This window comes from Thermobia domestica, chromosome 17, assembly GCF_964235325.1.
Source record: "Thermobia domestica chromosome 17, izTheDome1.hap1.1, whole genome shotgun sequence".
Lineage (NCBI taxonomy): Eukaryota > Metazoa > Arthropoda > Insecta > Zygentoma > Lepismatidae > Thermobia > Thermobia domestica.
Window position 1 is genome coordinate 137,602,119 of NC_137470.1, and position 25,599 is coordinate 137,627,717.

Below are 25,599 nucleotides of genomic sequence, written 5' to 3' on the forward strand. Positions count from 1 at the left end.
ATCAACAAATTAAATTCTTATATACACTGGTAGAAACGCATTTAAAAAAAAACATTTACGTTGTCGGATTCAGAAGTTATCTGTACAGGACATTAGGATTTTAGTTAAAAAACCAGTTGAGAATGCTCCAAGAGCATTGCCAGAAGAACTTAAAAAGAATGGAGAGATGGAGCGGGAAAGATAACTGTCGTTGTTTCTAGATGTTAAAGAAAATCTTTTTATTGGCACCTTCTCTTTCTCGTAAAAATTAGCAAAATATCGTCTCCCTATGACTTACGTTTCTCAAGGTATGGCTGCTTATATATCAAGGAATTCGAACATTTTTACCAATATCTGGGGAACGGTGGCAAGTTGGCCAGTGGACAGCTAATCAGTGGTCACCGGTTACTATTTGGTACCAAAACGTTCACCATCCTCCTAGGTATTAATCAACACCAATATGATCTAGTGTGGCTTTCGATTCCCGAGATTTGGCTCCATAAATCTCCCGAAATCGGAACTATCTTTTGGCCAATATCATGGGAAGGTAAGTCATAGAGAGATCATATTGGTGTTAATCAATTCCTAATAGAATGCTAAACCTTTCTGGTACAGACATTAATTGATGGCCAGTTGGATAGTGGTCACCGGCTATTATTTGGTACCAAAATATTTACCATCCTCTTAGGTATTGAACAAAATCAATATCATCCCTCTACAACTTACGGTTCCCGAGCTATAGCTCCTTAAATATCTAGAAATTAGCAATTGTTTGGCCAATATCACGAGAACGGCAAGTTATAGAGAGATTATATTGGTGTTACCCAATACCAAAGAGTATGGTAAACATTTTGGTACCGATAATAATTGATGGCCAGTAGCCAAATGTCCATTGGCCAAACAAGTGGCCAGTTGGCCAGTGGCCACCGGTTACTATTTGATACCGAAATATTTACCATCCTCTTAGATATTGATAACATCAATATCATTTATCTACAACTTATGGTTCCCGAGCTATAGCTCCTTAAATATCTAGAAATTGGCCATTTTTGGCCAATATCACGGGAACGGCAAGTCATAGAAAGATTATATTGGTGTTGGTCAATACCTAATAGCATTGTAAACATTTTGGTACCCATAATAATTGATGGCCACTGGCCAACTGTCCATTGGATAAACCAGTGGCCAGTTGAACAGTAGCCACTGGTTATTATTAGGTACCAAAATATTTGCCATCCTTTTAGATATTGATCAACATCAATATGGTATCTCTATGACTTACGGTTCCTGAGGTATGGCTCCTTAAATCTCTGGAAATCGGCCATTTTTTGGCCAATATCTCGGAAACAGTAAGAGTGACGCGAAAAATTTTACCATTTTCTTAGATAGTTTTTGATTCTCTATCGAATGCATGGTTCAAAATTGAAAAATCGCAAATAACAGACAGACGGATAGATAGACAGACACACAGTCATAGAGAATTCAGTAACGAACTTTTTATGTTTGTTAATCATACATGTAGACCATCATACAGAATACGCTTTTGGAATAATTTTATAAAGAATGCTGCTGGTAATTTGGATTGTTTTTCTGGATTGGAATTTACATCCCTTTCAGCATCAAGGCTATATGAGACGTGAAATTCGGACCACCATAACGGGTTCGAATTTTTAAAGGCTCTATACCGGGAATCAAACACAGTATACAGTGCACCAAACGTTTGTACGCCAGCCACTAGACTAGAGAGGAAGGTTATTAGTTTGGAGTTCATCGAATAACGCTAGGAGTGTAGTTTCGTGTGCGTTGATGTCAATCACAATCTGACTGCATTTGCAGGACAACGCCAGCCAAAGCCTATTTTCTAATTAAGAAACTGGATATTGCAAAGGAGCTTTCAGAGATCGTTCCGTAAAATAATACTCGCGTGAGTTGTGATATAACAGTTGTCCATCGGTTGTATACATGGTGGAAAGCAGATAATCTTCGCAGTAGATGTACCCCCAGCACATGTACCCGAGGTATAATTAGAAAGAATTAGCCCACCCCCATGATTAGAAATCCAACGAACTTTTAGAACTCTGTCGCATTCTCAAACGTAAGTCGATTATGGATGTTATCAGAAAATGTCGAGAGCAATTAAGTGATCAACAGAGCAGGACTAATCACAATTCTACTTTAATACGAAGAAATAATGGCTCCGTAAGTGACATGCTCTGGAAAGGTAGGCGTAAGGATTTTATTTTCTGCAATGAGCACATCAACAATGCGAGATACGTTGATATACAAGATTGATCGCTACCGTTCATTAAAACAGGTGAAGTGCAGCAAAGCGGCAAGCGATTCATGGATTACGCGACCATGTCATAGGAAAAAGTGGAGCATCCGTTGGAGGAGAAAGTTGGGGATTAAAGCACGGCCGGGCAATTCTCGTATATGGATTATGTAAAAAAAAAAAAAAAAAAAAAAAAAAAAAAGTATCTCCTACAAGATATGCTATCTCCTAAAATATTGAGTTTTAAATACCCCAGTATCATTCCACCTATCCTCTTAAGTGCGTCTGTGGTACGCTGGCGACTCTTCTCACGGTTTCCAGAATATCAATGTGACTCTCAGTCTCTTATTCACCATCTTCTTCTGTTCCCTGCAACTTATGTAATGTTCATTTTGGCTCGCCCTATGTATTTCCGGAACGCTCGGGTATCACGTATATATTTGTTAACATTTTGTGACTATAAGAATCACGTGATGAAGATTGGACATACCTTAGTGCATTGTTCCCAACCTTTTTTTGGTTGATTACACAGTTTACTGAACATCCACAACATCGCGACACATTTATTTGATTTTTGTTATTAATAGACTAATAACAAATTTTTTATAGTGTAGGTCGATAAGTATCTATAAAGTACTGATTCTGTAGCACCACAAGGTAACGAAAAAAGTTCTTGTCGTTCTAGAGCACTGATAAACAAAGACCAATCAGTGGACGGTACCTTAAGTTTTAGAAGTAATGGCCATCAACATCCAATACCTTTTGCCAACGTTCCTGCAGCTACACAATGCTCTAGTGTTAAAACTCTACGGTTTTGGATGCAAAGAAGTTCATGAGTGCGTTCCGCAAGTCTCTCTCATCTGCGAAGGATCTCCCACGAAGTTGATTGTCGAGGGAATAAAACAGGTGGTAATCTGTTGGTACAAGGTCCGATAAATATGGTGCATGGCACATTGCCTTCCAGCCAAGTTGCTGAAGGGTCTCCTGGGTTCTCTTTGCCACATGTGGATTGGCATTGTAATGTAGGAACAGCACACCCTTTCGATTCACCAATGTCGACTCTTTCTGCCGCAATGTAAAGTGCATCCTTTGCATCTGCTGAGAGTAGAGGTCATCAATGATAGTCTGGCCAGGTGGAAGGTGCTCATAGTGCACCACGTGTCGACAATTGAACCATACAGAGAGCATAACCTTTCCAAGGTGCAGAGCCGATCTTCAGTTGTGAGGAAGAGGGTCACATGGCAACAACCAATGTCTGGTACGCTGAGCAAGCGATCAAAGATGGGTGTGTTCAGGTGCCGAGTGAGCAAGGACAAACAGGGTGTGACTCGTTGTTCCTTGTTGGCTGACGACAATTTCAGGGGTATCAAATTGCTTAAATTGTATGCCTTCCTTATTACATGCAGGTGTAGTTTGACTGTTTCAGCGGAAACATGCAACCTTTCTGTAAGTTCATCACATGGTTCGACTACTGTTCTTATCGGTGGCTGCTTTCAGAGTCTCGTCATCCAACACATGTGGTCATCCACTGCGAGGCACTTTTTTTTTTTTTTTTTTTTTTAACGAACAGAATTTCTGGAACCAATGCCTGGTGTTTTTTCACGGCATTCTCTCCAAATGCCTGACATATACTGGTCCACTTTAAAGTCATACAACAAACACACGCGAACAAGCTGCTTCGATACCTCCATTTCTCTTCGGCACTGGACGAGCTATGACTGTTTTATGTTCGCAGCGTGCCTGTATTACTGAAAGCCGAGGGTCAGACTAACTTCTGATCGCTTGACAGGGACATGCGTTATTTCATTTCATTTCTGTGAGCGCATGATTAATGGGACGTCAAAAACGGTAAGCATTTTTTTTGGCTACCTTGCAGTACTGAGCATCGCTACTGCCGCTAGCGGTGTTAACTGATACAATCTATCTCAAAATTGATTCTAACTAATTATTCAATGCTTTTTATTTTTTGAATTCTAAAATTTCGCGATACAGTCTATGGAACTGCGCGACATACCTGTTGGGAACCACTCCACTACATATGATATAAACTGAGGATATCTATGATTTTACCTAAACTCCATTTCGATCATACAGCTTAGTCACTTACTTCTTTTCACTTGCATTATTAAAGCAATTATACAATTATTTAAAAACAACTCTGTAACAACCCACGGCAAGACTATTCAGAAACAATATTTTAATATATGGTACGTTCATTCACATTTGGCGGCACCTAAATTAGTATCGCGAGACAATGAAACTTGAACGTGATAGAATAGACTGTGGACACTAATAAGAGAGTCTGTGGAGTTTATTACCCAATCGATGGGAAAGAAAACAAAGTCACGTGGTTGGATCGATCTGTATTCTTTTCAATTTCAACATTATTTCACTCAAGTTAGAGTTGCTAAAATCATAACCATCGAGTTTAAATAGATTGAAGAACAAACTAAAATATTTAATATCCACTTTACCTATGGTGAACAAAAACACTATTAGGTTTAAGGTACACCTTGGACACATTGGGTACCAATACAAATGTACTCTTTGCACGTTCAGAAAGATATTAAATTCTAGATGCTCTTGAAGTACATTGGATAATAATTTGCTATATCATAATTGTACCTTGAATGTATTGGGAAAAGTTCTAGATGCACACTCATGTCGAAAATGATTGTCGCATATCTATAACTGTCTTCTTGTAAGAATATAATTTGATAATGATTTTGCAGGGTATTTTTAATACTGATACTGTGTGTATAATCGGGAAATGTATGTTTGTGGTAAAGAATTATAACTACGAAAATCAGAATGAGTAAAACAAAATGTTGCTAAATGGACAAGAATGTTTTATTTTCGTTTTATTGCTCTTATTTACTGTTCTTTTGACATGAAATTTGCCACATACATGTCTTTGATGATTATACACATACTAACATTATAAGAAATACCGGGCAAATTCGTTATCAAATTATATTCCTACAACAACATATTTATAGACATGCGACAATAATTTTGGAAATGAGTATACTTTGAAAACGTCGTAAAAATATAATGTTGTAGATTCACTTCGAATATATCGGAAAACACAATTTAACGTTCTAGAGCAGGGGTTCTCAACCTGGGAGTCGTGACCCCTATGGGGATCGCGAAAGGATTTCATGGGGTCGCAACATTCAGCGGAAGAGATGAATATAATTAGAATCTAATACCAGAAAATATTTTTCAATATTATTTTGAATTTTGTTCTGATAAGCATATCTTTACTTTTATACATACAGTTAAGAACAACAAAAAATAGGTCTACTAAGCATTTTCAAAAGGTGCAGAGTTGATTAAAAATCAATTTAAATAAAAGAGGTACGTTATGAAACTAATGAGAACTGCATGTTGAAGTACCAGAAAAATACAAATGCAACAAAACCTGCATATTGAATTACAATTAAAATTGAAAGCTAATGAGATACCTGAGCATGGTGCGATTTCACTAGTGTGGCAATGTCCGGTTCGATCTTTGTGACTCACATTATCAAATCATTTTTAACTGACAAGCATTTTTTTGTCTTTCTTCTAATGCTTATCATGGAAGAAAACTTATTTCACACAGGTACGAAGTAGGAAATGGTATCTGCTTTTAAAGCAGCAGATATCAGACCAAGATATTTTTTCTCCTTTTCAGCCTTTCAAGGACTTGTTGCACGATAATTCTATTAGTTGGTCAAGAAATTGTGGGCTTAGATCAGCTACTTTGATGGTCTCTTCAATGAAGTGGTTTAATATCATCTTGAACCAGCTTTCATTGTAGGGAATATATTCTAGCATCTGCTCTTGAAACCCTTCTAGATGTTTGCAGATTAAACTGGACACCTGTCCAAGTCGTCGTTACAGAAAACCAGTTTCAAGGACTTGTTGCACGATAATTCTATTAGTTGGTCAAGAAATCGTGGGCTTAGATCAGCTACTTTGATGGTCTCTTCAATGAAGTGGTTTAATATCATCTTGAACCAGCTTTCATTGTAGGGAATATATTCTAGCATCTGCTCTTGAAACCCTTTTAGATGTTTGCAGATTAAACTGGACACCCTTCCATGTCAAAAGAATAATCGCTACTTGAAATAAAGTCTTGCGTCAGAGGAAAATTATCAAAATTGGTTTTAATTCATTCACTTTTACGGAAGTTACTGTATCCACTATATACAAGAAATGGATTCTACTATTATAAAAGTAGATAGATATCGCGAAATCTCCGCAATAGGTATATTAAAAATCCCACACAAACTTATTACAAACCAGAAATTATAAGGGGATCGCTGGCAGGAGGATGTGATAAAATAGGGTTCGTGATAGGAATTAGGTTCCGAACCGTGTTCTAGAGTAAAAGTAACCTTACTTAGGACTCTGCAAACAAAAATGTTACATCTAACTACACTGGAACAGAAGCTCAAACGTGCCAGAACAAGTCAAGCTCCAAACAACATATGAACAGAGACAAACGTCGTAATCGGCCTACAGAGTATAACTCGTCCATACATATGCTCATTACTCTGTTTTAGGCAAATGCCAAATGAACGATATTAAGATGACAACTAGAATAAACATAATATTAAAATGTTCTCAAACAATAATTTTTTAATGATATACTATAGACATTTCACATATTGAAAACAGTACATTTTCTTTGCATTCAATGCAGAAACAACCATCACGTTGTCACACAATTGTCCTCTTCACTACATCTCTCTACTGACACATATAAAGTGTCTTGCTGGCCGACAATTTCATACGTACGACATCAGTTTCGTTCTCTTAGAGCACTAGCTCGACCTAAGACAGGACAAGGTTTCGTTGACAACGTTGATTCTAGGTGAAATTTGAATATATTCTGAAAGTATGTATAATATCTCATAATTTATGTTTATAAATTAAGCACATTCAGATACAACAGAAACATAAGATTTTTTTTTCATAATATCAAAATTGTTTACAAAGGTAATCATTGTGAGTCATTTTTCTAACTTGATATATAATGAGCCTGTAATCAAGTTCCTTCCATATTCTATGTAATATACACTGTCCAACCGGAACATTATGAAACAGCTACCTAATATCTTGTATTTCCACCTTTGGCTCGCAGGACAACAACGATGCACTTTTTCGTGGAAGCAATAAGACCTTCGTAAGTGGCTAGAAGCATGGTGCACCACATCTAAAGCTTAAGCCACTTAATTCCTATAAATTCCGCATATGGGGATGTGACAGATCTGATATTCAATGACATTTCAAAGATAATTCAATTGGGTTAAGATCGGTTGAGTTTGGGGAGGGGGACATTGCAACAATTGAAATTTATCAATGTGCTACTCAAACCACTTCAGTACTACGTTGGTCTTGTGATAAGGAGCGTTTTTTTTTTTTTTTACAGAAAGATACCATTTCCAGCTGAAAATATCCCTTGCAGTGGCTCTGTGGTAAAACGTTCACCTCTGATGCCTTGGGTGTCTGGTTCGATCGTAGCTCGCGCCAAGTACACTTTGTTGTGTACAAACACCGTGTGCGTGGGTTTCCCCTGGCTTCTCCCGTTTCCTCCCACTTTCTTCATCCCACGATTTCATTCATTTCTCATCATCGCGGTCTCCTTTAGCCCACACGGTATAACCGTTGGATGTAAAACTCAAAATTTCATTTCATTTCTGGAAATATGCCCAACATGAATATCACAATCAGTAATGATCTACGATAGCTAGGAGCCATCGTGCTGCCCTCCTCGCCAAAGTTTCTCAAATCATAATGAAGTCATCAAAGGGCGTGTTGTCATCCTACTTGAGCAGTTGTTCCTCTGGAAGACGTAGGATTTTGAAGCAGTCATTAATGTGATGAAGGCAGTATTGTGATTTGTCAGACAGGGAACGTTATGACGTTGATCTGCTGTCCAATGACGATGGACACGTTCAAATTTCGGTCGTTATCGATGATATTGTGTGGTTAATATTGTACACGTATGTAACATCAGCTGCGTAGGCCCATATCTAACACTATGAGGAAAGTGTGGGCTCAAGCACATTCTTGTCTTGTCCATTGTTTAATCCTATTAAACTCTGTTTTTAATTGTGCTACAGTTTGCGCCCTTTCCTATTGTACCAACGTCGACAGCCTACTACGTCTGATACTTTTGATGAGGTGTGTTCGCCCCATATCTTATGGTTTGGTGCTGGCTACACTGTTCTTTTCCCACCTTTGGAATACAGTAACAACGGTAGCTTGCGAACACACGACACGCAACGGCATCTCGTACTGTGTCTGAGATGCTCGTTCCCATCCGTCTTGGCATGACAATATGACCACTGTCAAATTCGCATATGTCGCTGGCCTTCCCAACTCTGCGCACAAGCACCACATTTACTGATTGAGTGAGATCCTTGTCACCGCCCGGCGAGCAATTCTGTTGTCACTCGTGATCTTACGTCAGGCCAACCACTTCAATGTAAAACTATTGGGTGGTAATAATGCTTTGTCTGGTCAGTATATCACGATCAATTGACTTAATGGTTTTGTTATACTCCCTCATGGGTCATGTACAGTCTGTCGTAAGGACTGCTTCAAGACCCTGTTCTGAACAGATCGTCAAATGAATCATAGGAGTTCGGAAAACGTGAAGGCCAGGAAATAATCTGCTATCAGTACGGCTAGTATGACCATTTCATCTGTTTGGTAATCAACACTAGAGTATATTTCTGATTTCTTCGCAAGAATGTTGGGAGAATCCACCCAGTTGGAAGATGGGCATTGGGATACCTTGCACTAGGTTTGGTGGAAGAAATATCTGCCATATGTGCAGGCACGAAATCTTCGTGATTATTTCCTTACCAGAAAAGGAGAGAGTGGTGTACTAACTCGCGGATCATAACCCAAGCCACGTTTACCTTGAAAGTATCGCACATAATACTCATTGCAGACATGTCAATTGGCTTTTCGTCCCTAAACTCTACCATTAGTTTGCTTACTCTAACCGAAAGGATGAAGGTAGTTCCATCACTAAACATTAATTATTACATGAAGTCATTGGCTTCCATTAGAATTGGAATACACTCGCAAGAAGAAGGTGCTTAACTGCATCTGGCAACATTTCAATCGAAAGGGACTAAATTGCCAACGTTTGCGCAGGAACTTAAGTACAGTTGGCTGCAAGATGATTAAATCTTCATTGGGTACAACGGTAGATTTTAGTATAGTTCTTGTAAACCTTGCATGGTATGCTTTGTTCCATATAAGTGCCTACTGGTAGAAAACTGGCTGCTTTTTGCTTACAGATACAACATCATTTATTAAAATGGGGATACTATTTAAGGATTGCGCCAGCTGGTTGACTGGTTGACATGAAAATCGGGAAGACAAAAGACTCTACTATATTTATTGGTAGTCATTTTCTCTTATATAATTTGTGCTTGCGAACTGTGTAACTACGTACTAGTTTTACCAGCCGCTGAAGACATTTTGTGTCTTCTTCTATAGACATTGCTGGCTGTCATGAAATGTGAATTAGAAGCGGTTGAGATCAGAAAGAGAGCAAGTTTAGAAGGGGACAGGATCATAGAGGTACAAAATACCATGAATGCACCCTAAATGTGTGTGAATCTAGTCATATATATTGTATGTATATCACAGAGAGTGTTAAACTGGTCTTATGTGCACCAGTGGTCCTATTCTCAAATTTTGAGAGATTGAGGAATTAACCATGGCACCGAAGAGTCTTAAATGTTTCGTATCAAATTCCCAACGCTACAAAGTGAGCCTACCGCCAAAATATCAACTCTTGCTGAATCAGTACTTTCAAGAGAATTTCATAATTTTGTTTATAGCTGACAAAGTTCGAGGTTGGTGTTTATTGAACTGTGTGCAAGGGTTGTTTGAAAATGAAATGAAATGAAATCTTTAAATTTTACATCCCGTAGTTATGCCGGATAGGCTAAAGGAGATGGTGATGATGCGGAATGAATGAAATGGCGGAATGAAGAAGTTGGAGGAAATGGGAGAACCCCGAGAAAACCCACGCACACGGTAAGGGTTGCTTGAGTATTGAATGGGACATCAGCAACTTTTAATCAAGAGGCTCGGGAAAGACAATGGCAAGCACCGCTTCTAGTGAAATGAAGTTATTAGATGGAATATCTTCGGATCGAACCACATAAGAGAATGTAGGTAATCTAATTTCAAAAATGTACCTGTAGGTGGCAGAGGAAGCTTGTTTGTTAAACGTCATTGCATTGAATTGCATGGAAATGTCGAAGTCTCTCTTCAAGTTTACTCGAAAGCTTGAACCACCTGGATACAAAAATGCGTCCTTTCGAAGTTATAGGCTGCAGAAAATATAAAAAAAAAATGAATTTTAAAGGTTCATAGCTACTAAACTATGGGATCTAGTGTAGCCGGGTCAAGACTTCACTTAGGAACTAATATGTGCCCTATCTAAAAACATGTTTCAGAATCCTAAGATATTCACACAACAATTTTTTACAGAAGGAGTTTGGCTACGGGCTTATAATTTAAAGTACGCAACAACTACTTCTATAAAAATTGTTGCGGAAGTACCACATGATTCTGAAACATGGATATTTGGATAGGGCATATATTAGTTCCTAAATGAAGTCTTGACCCAACTACGGGAGGTCCCATAGTTTTGAAGTCATAGTTTTGGAGTAAAGTTTCCAACACTGCTTTAATTATATAATTGCGAGAACTTGTAATTACCCTATCAAAAACTACTGTTGTAATGTCATCAAAGCAAGGTAAATCAAAAAAGTGTTTTTAAAAGTTCCCACAGATACGCCATTTTAAGCAACATATTATTGTAAAATGCATCATTATCTTTGTCTAATAAAAATTATATAAATGAAATTTTTAATTGCTTGTAACTTTTATCTACTTCATCGAAATATGTCATATGATGATCGTGGTATTTGATATTAAAGCACTTTACATGTGGGTTAAAGTATTTTCATCAGTATCTCTTGTGTAATCACTGTTGCAGAACCCTCCACACAAAATTGGGTTGTCTCTCGGTATTTGTAATACTGTAGTATTCTTAGTTTGCAACACTGCGTGATAAGTATGGGATTGTAACTTATCGTTTTACATGTAAATATAAAATACGTAATAACCTGACGTGGTGTCATTAAAAAAAAATACTGGTTGGCAAATACTGTGAGTTGGCAACATCGTTAACTGGGGTATTGAAGAATATGCCAAGGAACTGATCCGTAGCCGATACTTGCATACTGCAAAATTTCAACGTTTTTTGTTCATTAGTTCAAAAGTTACAAGATAAATGGTCCACGCTATATGTATGGGGTATTCTAAAAATGGCGCCCATGGACTACAGAGCACTATTCTGCAACTAAAAACAAAGCAAGAAATATACGGTTATATACCTTTCTGGTCCTCGTCTATAGACACTAATTACACAATGTGGCAACGTCGCAAATAAAGAACCACAGAATAGATCTACCAATCCATCAAATAGTTATATCGATTCTTTCCAGTTAAAGTCGACAGACTTTAACACTAGCACCACCTATTATCGTAAAAATCGATTAAACTTCTTGATGTATTCGTAGAGCAGAGCTAATAGTTGCAAGTTAATCTACGGAGTTGTCACATAGTGATTTTTTTTATATCTCATAGTGACTGAAAACGTCTTGGAGGGTATACCATAACGTAGTATTTTCGTTTTACTTTGACCTGTAGAATAGGTCAAAATAGAATAAGGACCATATATATCAGGGTGTCCTTTATTTTTCAATTTCCGAGTATTTTTAGTTTTTCTTCTAAAATAGTTCCATAATTGAACATCTGTGGTCCGTCTTGGAAACACGACTCTGGCGACGATTTCCACCTCCATCCTCTCTCACAGAACTGGCAGATGCCCTGCACGAGGAATGGTGTAAAATTCCACTTGCTACCATTCACGACCTCTATGCCTCCATCCCACGTCGCATCAAGGCTGTTCTGAAGGCGAAAGGTGGCCCGACACCATATTAATCTGGTAAGTTGCAATTTCGTTCAGGTGTTTCCATTTTTCTGATCACTATCTGTACGAGGAAGGATTAAAATCTAAGGTTATAAGGCCGATATTTATGAAGTTTTGTGTGTTATAGAGGAATGAGGAGTATGCGGTAATTTTAATACATGGAGTTGACAACTATGCAGAGTTTCAGATACCCACCAACTACAGTGCTAGTTATAGGCAAACGCAAATGGTGACTCGTTTGGAAAACTGGTCTCGCAAAGAAGTCAATTAAGTTATTCGATTTCTCTGAGTGAAACATTTAACCACGGCTGAAAATCACTGGCAGCTAGTAGAGGTTTACGGAGAAACAGCCAGAACTTCTCACCGAGGGCGTCATCTTCCTTCACGATAACGCGGACCCGCACACAGCCCAGAAGACCAGTATGCTGTTGAAGCAGTTTCACTGGGACATCATCGAACACCCTCCCTGCAGCCTGGACCACGCTCCAAGCGACTTTCACTTGTACCTCCACTTGATGGAGCACCTACAAGGCCTTCGCTTTGCTTCAAACGAGTAGATGAAATACTTTGTGACAACGTGGCTGAACACGCAAGAACAGGATTTTTACCAGGAGGGAATCTTAAATCTCATCCTACGATGCGACAAGTGCGTTAACCGATATGGAGATTGTGTCGAAAAATAACCTCATGTATGTATTATCAGTTGGCTATATTGATTGTATGAAATAATATATACACATTTCACTACAGTCTTTGTAACCTTACTTTCTGATCATTCCTCGTATATACAACTTCAACTTGATTCAACTGTGCACAAGCATCGAGAGCTTAAATCGTTTTCCTACTTTCAACAACTTATCCAATTTTACCAGAAAACGTTTCACCAACGAGGCAAAGCGTTTGTTACAATTGCGGAAAGAGGTCTTTTCAAGCGAGTTGATCAAATCATGAAACTAGCTCACACACACATACAACATAGTATATCGATGTAATTCCAGAATGTTTACGGCTTTTATTGATCTAATTTAGACCTGGAATATCTCTCACGTGGAATAAGTACTTGTATTGAAACAATAACAATTAAATTACAAAATTTTGTGAAAGCAATACTAGCACTTAAGAGTTTACTGAGCTTCATATAATAAACTATAAGGGTACTTCTTCTTGTAATTCTTCAAGTGCTCTTGTAGAGATTGCACAATGATCATTTTACCGTTATCCGAGTGGCATATGTGTACATACTTCATTGCGAAACTCGTTACTAACAGCTCATTCAGTTCAGATTCTTGACGTTCACTCTTTTCCCTGTTAAATCTAGTAAATATGGATGTTATATTTTCTTAATGTCATTATTCGAGGGTTATCCAAAAAGTAAATGTTAATTGTTAAGAAATATATAACATATTTCAAAAAATTTTCATTCTATTTGATATACATACTTTACGTTTATTTTTGATACACTTTACACCAGTCATTTATAGGCTGAATGGTGTATAAAGAAGAAATGGTGTCTCAGAGTCTGAGAGGGTCACAATGAGGAAAAGAAGAGAAGGGAACCAAGTGTTGGCAGTGTTCTTCTTGTTCTGGATCCATGAGTGCTTGCTTGCAAAACATCGACTACGCTATCGATGCTCTTGAGTGCCTGTCACCACTGTTTTTATCAACGTAAGATTATCTGCTAGCTCCTTCCTCTCTCATTGAGAAACACAATGAGGAAAGCAGGAGAAAGGATAGAAGAGCAAGTGTTGGTAGTATACACGCAGCCAAGGATTCATAAGAATAGTTTGTAAGCAAAAAACATCGACTAGGTTATCGATGTTTTTGTTTGCATGTCACCATTGTCTTTTATTAACGTGAGATTATCTGCCATCTTCTTCCCCTCTAACTGAGAAACACAATGAGGAAAGCAGGAGAAAGGATAGAAGAGCAAGTGTTGGTAGTATACACGCACTCGTTGTTACACAAGAGTAGTATGCATTCAAAACTTCCACACTCTCAAAACAACAGCATTAACTTTTTGTGAATGCATACATAATATAGTGGCTTGTTATTCAGAAGTTCTTTCTTTTACCCATAGAATTAATTGCTATTCATTTAGCTACTCTATAGGTAGATTGCCCAAACTCAATTTAGTTTTATCTTTATTTTTTTTTAAAAAAAAGAAAAAAAGACTTCCAATCGGTGCTAGGTATACTTAATGGGATACTTCTAGAATGGCTATGTCCGTCTGTTCGTGTGTCTATCGACAGTTACCAAAGCAAAAACGTAAGAGAGTGCAACGGTACTCTGATGTTGATTCAGCGTCCAAGAAAATAGCTTCTAACTTCTTCCTTATTTTTCTATTACGACAGAAAGCAATTCAAATCTACCATTTTCAGTTTCAATATTAATCGCATTAGAGTAAGAACAATATACGTAGCAAGATACGGCCTTTTATATGGATTCAGCATCTCAATAATATATATCTTCTCTGGATCAGTGTCTTAAGAATATATATCTTCTCTGGATTCAGCATCTCAAGAATATATAATTCTCTAGAATCAGTATCTCAAGAAAACATATATCCTCTGGATTCAGTATCTGAAGAATATATTCGTATATTTTCTCTGTATTCGAAATCTCAAGTTATATCTCTTCGCTGGCTTCAGCATATCAAAAATATACCTATATTTTCTCTGAATTCAGCATATCAAAATATATATTTCCTCTGGATTCAGCGTAACAAGAATATATATTATCTAGATTCAGTATCTCAAGAATACATATCTTCTGTGGATTCAGCATTTCAAGAGTATACTCTTGTATTTTCTCTGGATTCAAAATCTGGAGTTATGTTTCTTATCAGCATTCACCGTTTCAAGAATATATATCTTCTCTGGATTCAAACCCTCAAGAACATATATCTTCTCTGGATTCAAAAACTCAAAAATGTACATCTTCCATGTCTTTTTCATATACTGAAAGCGGAATGAGGTACCAGTATTGGTTCTAACAGGCCAGAAACGTAATAAGCAGCAAGGTACGATCTTTTGGTATGAATAAAGTGACGCAAAAGGAAGTTCAGCCTCGCTCCTAACCACTATGTTGCAACCTCAAGTTGTAGAAATCTGCTATTTATGTTTCCAATGTTGATGGCATACATGAAGAGTAACAAAGAATACCGAGAGATAAATTTTTGACATGGATTTAGTGTTCTAACAACAGATGCTTTCTTTGTCCTTATTTCTCTACTGAAACCAAAAGAGATTGAAATTTCTTGCAACTGCCAATATCAACATTGATTCCCAAAGATTAAAAAAGTATAAGAGATGCCGAAAAATAGTTTATCACTATGGATTTACTGATGCAAATATTGGTTCTATCTCATTTTTAATCCCTCAATTGAAACAGCAAATATACATCTTTTCCGGTTTCAATATGCATTCTCATAGAACAAAAATAACAACGATTGCGAGTTGAATGAATTTAATATGAATTTAGTATTCCAAGAATAATTTTGCCGTTGATCTTATTATTGAAACCGGAAGTTGAAAGAATCTGTCACTTCTGGTTTAATATGGGCTTCTCATGGACAGAAAGCGGTAAAAGATAAAGACTAACTAACTAACTAACTAACTCTATGGCCTATGGAAGCCGAATGTTCAATGCCGCGTTCACAAAGCTCTCCATTACTCCAATCCTTAGCCAACTGGATCCAGTTTCTACTTTGGATTTCTATTTCTGCGAGATCCATCTTAATACTATCCTCCCATTTGCGCCTTGGTCTCCCTAATGGTCGTTTTCCGTTTGGTCTTCCAGTCAAGACTTTGAAAGCGTTTCTACTTTCTTCCATTCTGGCTACATGACCTGTCTATCTGAGCCTCCTAGATTTGATGACCCTAACAATGTTTGGTAAACGGTATAAATTATGTAGTTCTTTGTTATGAAGTTTCCGCCATTCCCCATTCCTGTTCCTCTTGAGTCCGAATATTCGTCTCAGGATCTTGTTCTCAAATACTTTAAGTCCGCATTATTCCCTAAGAGTAAGGGACCGTGTTTCGCAACCATGCAGTACAATAGGTATGATTATCGTTTTGAGAGAATTTGCGATGATAAAAAGATTTTGAACTGCATAATAACGCTAATTCTCTGCTTTTAGTGGACATTTAATTGCTTCGGTTTTGTCTGATGTGAATGTGGTTTTGGTCTGTTAATATTGATCTTAAATATTTGAAAGTATCTATTATTGTAGAAAGCATTATTTGATATTTTGGCTCATTCATAATTTCCAATATTACGATCCCGGGAAGTTCCATGCATTTAGTTTTCTTTGCATTTAATTCTTAAGTCAATTTCTGCAAGTGTTTAATAGTAACTCTGCATTTCTCTCTATTGTTCTCCTATCACCCCTTATCACATTTATATCATCATCATACGCCATAACCTGGTGAATACCATTCAACTCTAGGTCTATGATTTTTCTTACAGTTTACACCAGAACAAGGTGGAATAATAATGACAACAACGTATCTCCTTCTTTCAGGCCATTCTCAACGCAAATGCTCGATGGACAAGAATTTTCCTACTCACGAGGGAATCTATCTAAGTGTAACTCTGACTTCGAGTCGAGACTATGGCCGTTGGATACCTTGTCCCAAAAGAGCATAGCACAAAAAGAGATAAATCCTCGATCGCAACCGTTGCGGAGATATAAGGATGAAAATTAAGAAATTGAGCTCCATACTATACATTACAAAGTCAGATTCCGGGTCAGATTTTTCGGAAACGGTCGAGTAAGGAAACTCAGCGAATACATATCAAATTAGTGTGGGGAGCACAGCACATTTTGAATGAAAAATTTTTGTCCCCGGGGCACGCTCAGGGTCCCAGGCATGGTCCAACTCAAAATTTGCAAATGGAACCGGGGGTGAAGTAGCATATTGTATGAAAGCTATTGTTAAATAAAAGAAGATAGAACAAATCTCAACTCTATACGATAACCCTGTGCAAACGGGCAACTGGTCAAAGTGTCAATACAACCTACATCAGAAAATCTATGGCCACGCTTTTAAATCCGTTAAATTGCTACAATAACAAAACAGAAAAAACACGTTTAAAAGTGCAAGGAATTGAAGTAAAGCAAATTGTATTCCTTTTCGTGTTATGTTCTTTTGGGACAAGGTATCCAACGGCCATAGTCCCGACTCGAAGTCAGAGTTACACTTGGATAGGTTCCCTCGTCAGACTTTAGTTGGGGATTCATTTAAACAATTGTCAACTACCGGACGAAATTAAAACTTCAAGTGCGTGACCCCTTTTATTGTTTATCAGAGTTTTTATTTGTGCATGCCTTGTAGGTAATGCTATTAATGGATTAGCGTACATGGAGATTTAAAGCATTGGATTAAGTGCAGACATGTTATAACGTAATAACCAACACCTCATACACGCGTGAAAAGTGTTGCGGATGTGCAAAGCGAAAATCGAAGATTAATTACGTTCACAATTTTACTATATACGTACCTGTCTATGATAGAGATGTAATGATAAGCACAATTTTTGATTTGTATTCCACAGAGAAACAAGCGTTGATATTAACTTTGCAAGTAACCAGGGTAACCAAATGGCGTTGGTGTTTCATACACAACTCATATTTCAAAATCCTATTTCATCTTGAATTACCACTCCATAGAATAGCATTTCTTTTTGAGTAATTATATATATATATATATATATATATATATATATATATATATATATATATATATATATATATATATATATATATATATATATTTCATTAACAGATTAATTTCAGAATTATCTGGAACTCGTTATAAGCACAAAGATTAAAAGGCTAGGCAGATACAAGAAACAAAACTAATCTAAGCGGCTCTACGCTTTTATGAGCATTAGAGCTAGTGAACATTTTCTAATTAACGCTGTAAAACACATCCTCAATTATCAACTGCATAACATCTGTTTAATTTTAATGAACTTCGATGCATAACTGACAATTGTCAATGCGTCTGAAACGTTTTCTTTTTTCCTCAAAATATTTACTGATATTCTATTGTTCCTTACAGAAATACATTGCAACCACTTGTCAACCATATGCATATAATCACAATTTTCAGAATCTATTCAATATCCCAATGGGTAATTTATAGTTAAATTGTATCTTTTGACACTTTATCTAACGTTTTGATTTTCGTGGTTCCTATATTTTAACAAAACAATGTCAATTATTGATACAGCACGTCCACCAGTTGTTAAGAACAATAGCTTGCGTTTACCCACACACATTTGAGGTTGGTAGTTATAACCATTTCTAGTGTTGGTACGATTGAGATGTCACAATTTACGACTGGTGATTAACGGCACTTTGTTAAACAACAAATAACTGGAGAGAAATCACGCGTACGACGTTACAAACTCCGTAAGGCTTCAGGAAATAGGCTTTGGTGCAAAGCGAGTCAGGAGGCTATGTGTTTTTGAAGAGGGTCGTGTAAAAGTACACCAAAGAGAACACAGAGTTGTGACTGATTTCCTCTTACATATTCAAACTGGGATATACTGCACATGTAGCATCGAGAAATATCAACAGTGCATTTAGAACAAGAGTGGTGAATATGACGCTGGTTTGTGAACTTTGTTCCGTTGGCATATCATTGAAGAATAAGCCTTCCGGAAGACGACCAACTTCTCAAGAATACCGTGAAAGCAATCGCGGAATTGCAAACGAGTTAGTCATGTACCATACCACAGTTGTTTGAGCACTTCAGGTAACCGTTAAGATGAAAAAGGTGGATATATGGGTGCAAATAAGGTCACTGTCTGTAGGTATGCAGTTCTCCGAGTGTGCGGAATAACCGAAAATGCTTCCTGCATCAAATATTAACTTCTGTAAGAAAAATAAATAAATAAATAAAAAATAAAAAAATAAAAAAATAAAAAATCTGCCAAAATAATCATGAACGGTCATGCATGGGAATGATTGGATCGTGATCAACATCTAGATTGGTTTCGAAAACCATTTCTCTTTGTAGAAAGTATTGTTGATGGTATGGTGGTCTTGATCCATCACGTCTTTCTGAGGCGAGGTAAAACTATAAATGCATACCGTTACAATGCTGATCTCCATGGTAGTAAACTGATTCGTAAACATCTAGCGATGGTCAGCAAACATGACCTTTTCACGTTTCACGAGAATGTAGGTTTACTATTGCTGAAAGAACGGTGCATACTCTATGAGTAGCAAAAGACAAGTCTTCCTCACCCATCGCATTCTACTGACGTCTTCAGCGACTACTAACTCTTCTGGCACCTCGATCACTTCTTGGGATTGAAGAACTTCCATGATGACTGGACATTCCATGTGTGATTGTGGACTTATTCTCATCGTAAACACTGGATTTATCTTGTCAATCATTGACGGAACTATAGCACAGATGTGTGGCTGAAGCGGAAGACTAAACCACATATTGGAGTTTTAGTATTTGTGACGTTGAAGTCAGAGATTTCAATCACATCAACTTCATAAATTAAATTGGTCACAGAGACAGAAACACATAGTGTCCCTGGTTTAGAAGAAACAGCAAGTGAGTGAGCTTTAATGAGAAACGTATAGCAATACATTTTTTCTTCAAACAAAGAATGCTTTAAAAGATTTTTGAGATAGAAAGTGAAGGAAACATTGAAACAGATATTTTCTTCTTGAGACACACAGTAACTCAATCATTTTCTGGTTACTTTATTCTTATTTCTTCTTGTTTTTTTTCTTAACTGGAAGAGATTGAACTGAACATCAACTGGACAGCAACTGGATGACACTCGATGTTACCAAATGCATCCTATAGCCCAAACGCACAATGGCAATGCTCAAGTTCCTACTGGAGCTGTTGAGACGTGGCCTCACATACATCAAGATGAACTATAACACTAGCTCTAGCGTGTCTAAACATAGTTCAACAGAATTGAACCTTTATGGTTAGTTACAAAGCTCTGTATCCAGAACAAGTATCAACCTGCATACTAGCTGAGGAAATAAGTGTTACTTGCATAAGGAATTGCACAATCTTGCTCTGGAAAGTATTCATGACTTACACGCTTCAATTCCACGACAAACCACAACTCTTCTGTAATAAGGTAGTCAATACCATATTAATAAAATAAGTTGCATTTTCTTGGGGTGTATTAATTATTTTAATAATAATTCTCTCTCTCTCTTTGACTTAAAAAGGGACGAAGAACATATGCTTATCTTTAATAAAAGCTCCAGAATGGGAAGTGAAATAGTAATTTCATAATCTGTCAGTTTAACGTCCCATATTTTTGCCCATTTGTCTAAGGGGGACGATGATTAAAACAAGAGAATGCTGATGAAATAATTTTTGTAATGAGAAAGTGGGAGGAAACGGGATTAGCCCGAGAAAATTCACGGACGCGATGTTGTCCATCACAAAGTTACTTGGTGGGGGATCGAAACAGGAACCCCGCGCACTAGAGGTAAGCACACTATCATTGAGCCACCGTGCCCCCCCCCAAAGCCACTTCCAATTCTATACTCTACGATATCATACTTTGTTTCCTGCATTCTGAGTAAACTAGACAAATAGACATATGGAACAGGCAGAAACGTAACTTTGGCAAAGCAAACAATGCCATCAATGGCGAAGCCTGTAGTTTTGAAATTAGGCCATGCGTGAATCCATGTCTACTTATTGTTGTTGGCCAAAGCCGAGTATTTTTATAAATTAAAATAAGGCCTAACTAATCACTTCCCTAATCACAATGATTCCATAAGAACTCTCTCACAATAGTAACAGTTTCTCAACTATATGTTATATTCAATAGATATTCTTGCCTATACTAATCTGAGCTAAACAACCATCGAACTAAACTAGCACATTTTCTAAATTCAACTGTTTTAAGATTTGTTATTACTTTTTGAACAGTTTCCGCACAATGCGTTATTTATCATCTAAATACCTCAACAATCTTACGCCGCCAAAACTGCTACATATTTCTCCCATCTATCACACTCCGTCCCTCCCCACACCCATGCTCCGAGAATAAAGACATGTTCTGACGTTATACATCAGCCACTTTGGAAAGACTGATACGTGGATCCATGACTACTTGCACGCTCCCACCACTCTCCCATCCTTGTCTCTTAGTGATTCTTTGTCTCATTGCTTCAAAAGTAAGACGTGGTCTGAATTCATTCATCGTGCAGCTGCTTATAATTTGTGTAAAGTTTCTGAAAATTCTTAAATCTTTCAGGATTTGTGGTATATATACATATTTGTGGCTCGTATACATATATATGTATGTATGTATGATTCATACGTGTATAATGTTTTAAAACGTTCATTTAACATCTACTACTGCTGAAGTTTTATCATTCAGCTTTTTTTTAAATATATTGAAACAGATCACATGTATTTTGAGAAGGAGCTCGTGAAGTTGGTGAGGGTAATGACGTTATCTGTTTGGCTTTCAAGAGTGCAGCGCAAAAGGCTTATTTTGTCCTCTTGCAAATGCTGTCCAAAAGGTTTTATGGGATTCAAGAACACATATATATGTCATCGACATGACCATCAGATAGAGTACACATGTTATGGTTCAGCATTTTTCAAGTGATTTTGAGCTCTGTACGTTAAAACAGGGCCGGTCCAGAGGGAATTTTTGAAAAAGGGAATTTTTCAGAAAATAATGGAATATTTCTCAATATTTTCCTCGAATATTTCTTTTCGTTGTACGATACGGATATGCAAATAGAACCGTTTAGAAGGTTGTTTTATTCTGAAGAGAATGAGGTACAAACCACGATTCTAGGACAAATAGTAATGATACAGTAGCTGCTTGACTGAAAGTCTAAAATTTACCTTAAAAATCCCAAAATCCCTGAATGATTAAGTACCCTTGCTTTTATGACCATAACTTTACCAATGAAGAACCTTGGTAAGATACAGAATAAAACTTCTATAACTTATTTTCTAAAATCGTCGCTGCGCCTCGAAGAACCGCTATGTGACTTTTTTTTTTTTTTGTCGAAAATGAGTTATGCCGTGCAAATAAACCTCAAAGGTGCCAGGCAGCGTCCCTTATAATGTGATAAGTGAACATTCAATTGTTTCGCCACACCAATGAAAAAATAATAGATAGGCTTCAAGTTTTAATCACATAGTATTGATTCTCTATGTGCTTATAAAGGCGCAAAAGATAAACCAACATGTGCTACGTAAACACAAAAATAGTAATATAATATTGTTGAAGCAAGCTACAACAATGTTCAGTGCACAATATACACAGAATCAACTCTATTATATTTTCAAGTGTTTCCATGTATATTGGGCAAAATTTTAAGAGTGGAATGTTTTTTGCTTCTCCCGAAAAGTTCTAGTTTTAACACATAGCGGTTCTTGGAGGCACAGCGACGAAATATAATTTCAAGTTTAAGTTAAGTATCAAAAATCAGGAAATAAGAACTAGTGACATTTACTTACTTGCAGTATGCCATATTTAAGCTCGATGTCGAGAAAGTGGTACTCCTTGGCATGAGGAGGAGGTCCACCCTGCGGCCGTTCCTCTTGGAAAGCCAGAATATTCGCGAGACTAGCGAAGACGGGTTCCGAAGCGAAGGCTAACGTTTCACTGCACTCTTCAACGGGGTGAAGCACTTGAAGGATCTTCGGATGTCGGAAACGTTCTAACTGTCGAACACTTGAACGAAGAATCTCTGTGATTGTCTCTTTTCGTTTCGGTTTGTGCAGTTTTTCCGCACTTCGTTTTTCGAAGAGGAACACCGACACCTCCTGCAAAAAAGACAATAAAACATCAATAATAAATATTCACAAATAATGGCTAGAAACTGAAAAGAATGCAAATTACAATGAATAATGAAATCTTTGAGTTTTACGACACATGGTTATGCCGGCTAGGCTAAAGCCTAGGTGAAGATGAGAAATGAATGAAATGATGGAATGAAGAAAGTGGGAGGAAACGGGAGAACCCTAAGAAAATCCACGAACTTCACTTGGCGCGAGCTGGGATCGAACCAGGGACATCATGCACCAGAGGAAAACGCTCTACCACTGAGCCACAGAGGCTCCTTACTATGAATAAGTTATGGGATAGTGTATATTTCCAATTACTGAAAAAAATCATACTTCATTCATTTTAAAACCAAATATTTATTAATATTTTTCCTAAAAATTTCACTAAGTTCACTTCTTACTTTTGATAATCATAACTCACTTGGGTTCGATTCCCGGCAGGAGCTCATATGATTCGGAATCCACGTTAAATGTAGGTCCACATCTCAGTCTCACTGCTGAAAGGGAGGCTATGAAACGCAGAATCATCTTCATGTGACATGACTGTATAACAATATGGTTACTTTATTTGTAAATCAAAATTGTTGAGCATGTTAATGTGTTACCCTACTAATCCATCGGTTGGTGATTCGAATTGTCTGATTTCTGTTCAAAGATTTTTCTTATTTTTCTTATTGGCATTACGTACTTGATTAATTAATCTTTTTGGTTGAATTAGTCAGCTACCCGGTTAAATAAGTGAACACGAACAAGCCAAATGGTATTCGATTGCAGTAACTGAGAGTTTGGTGTACTGTATATTGACAAAATAATTCGGTTACTAGCAACCAAATTTTGACTAATTTAACTCTGCAGATTTTCCCAGCGCAGTATCGCATACTCTAAACTCGCGCGCTAGCCCCTAGACCAGCAGGTAAAGTGTAAATATAAATTTTATAAAACCTTGCCCAAGAAAACGCGAGAACAAGTTATACATGTGCATTTATTGAAATTAATATTTTCCTAGCTTAATATACTCAAGTTATATATGTGTATTTAATTTGTGTAATTAATATTTTCCTATGTTGATATATTCATATTAATTTCAGATCTTTACTTTGAAGTGTAGTAAGCAGTTATGAGCACCAACATTTGTTATATAATATATTTTTAAACAACCCAATTTAATTAAGAAAACCAGCTCACGTAACCGTGGCACATATTATATCAACCGCATGCTTTAATTATCAAGGGAAAATCGAATTCAACTTGTACTGTTTTGGTTGCACTATCTCCACGTAAAATGTGGTTAAACACGATAAAACCATACGTAGGAGGTTTATTAGAGGTTGAATTAAGGATTGGAAGGTAATTACAAGGATGTTTTGATCATAAACTTACTACTAGTTTTTCTTTTTTTTAATTAAAGAAAAGCGTTAAAACCATACACTGAATGACGGTGATAATTGAATGTACGAGGGTTCTTCAAAAACTGCATAACGAACTTCCGAATCGTCATTGCACAATTGTACGGTGTTAGCGTCAAACAGGCGATCGTTCATTTTGATAAGACTGCTAGTCATGCTACCATTACATTCCCACATTTTTATTAGGTAATGAGATTGAAATTAAGAATTCGTCTCATTTCGTTTCAAAGCATTCCTGCAGATAGATCTTTATGCCAGTCCTATGATTTTCTGCATCCTAGACTGTTGGAAAAAACGTTTGCATTCACGCACCTTCTCAAATCTTAAAAGAGGGTGTAACCGAGTTTCCCTGCCCGTTGTTTACGCGAGTTTGCTCCCGTGGAAACTTCGATGTCACGCAAAATCCCACAGCGGTTCCAATAGAATACTATCGGTGATGGCTGGCATATTTTAAAGTTAGATACCATTCAAAATCGGCTCGATATAAACAAAAAATCTTATTTAACCATCTATTTGTTAGACGATAAAATCATATAACTGACTTGAAATACACGGTGAAACCTGATTGATGTTTACTAGTGACCTGGGACAGTGGTGCCCACCCCCCCTTATGTCAATGACGCACCCCCCAATTGTCTATCCGTAGGTGTTCTTCCATGAAAAAAATCTTCTTTTCGATTAATTTTATCCCCCCTCATCAAACATATTTATATAGATTTTAACCCCCCAAATATTTCAATGACGCAGTTTGCGTCATAGCCCCCCCGCTTGTGGGCACCCCTGACCTGGGACTTTTATGTGCTGTTCAGTGCACAATGAAATCAAGTCCACTACTGTTTCTTTCGGACATGTTTCATCTTTATGATCTCTATCTGGATTCATGTCCAGATATAAATTATACTTATAATGTTAAAAAAAAGTTAACTTTTCCGTGCGCTTAAAGACTAGTGTACAAAATTTATGTGTCTTTTTCTCGCATCTTTCGTAATTGAATTTGATTCCCTTGTGCTCTGAACGCCTCATGTGGTGGTCATTTGTAGTACCATTGAAAATTGGTCGACTTGATACAGAAAATAAATGAATTTAGAAGCACAAAAC

The 25,599-nt window shown here is 37.2% G+C and overlaps 1 protein-coding gene across 7 annotated transcripts in view; it reads right to left on the minus strand.

Moving 5' to 3' along the window:
• bma (SCY1-like protein bma) overlaps positions 1-25,599 on the minus strand; it is a 751,115-nt gene that overhangs the window by 426,599 nt on the left and 298,917 nt on the right. For all 7 annotated transcript variants that reach the window (XR_014128907.1, XM_081744332.1, XM_081744329.1 and 4 more), the window contains exon 3: positions 22,766-23,074. Coding sequence is in view for 6 of the 7 variants with exons in the window: in XM_081744332.1 (XP_081600458.1) it covers positions 22,766-23,074 (309 nt within the window). In the remaining variant the exon portion in view is untranslated. The remainder of the gene's footprint in view (positions 1-22,765; positions 23,075-25,599) is intronic.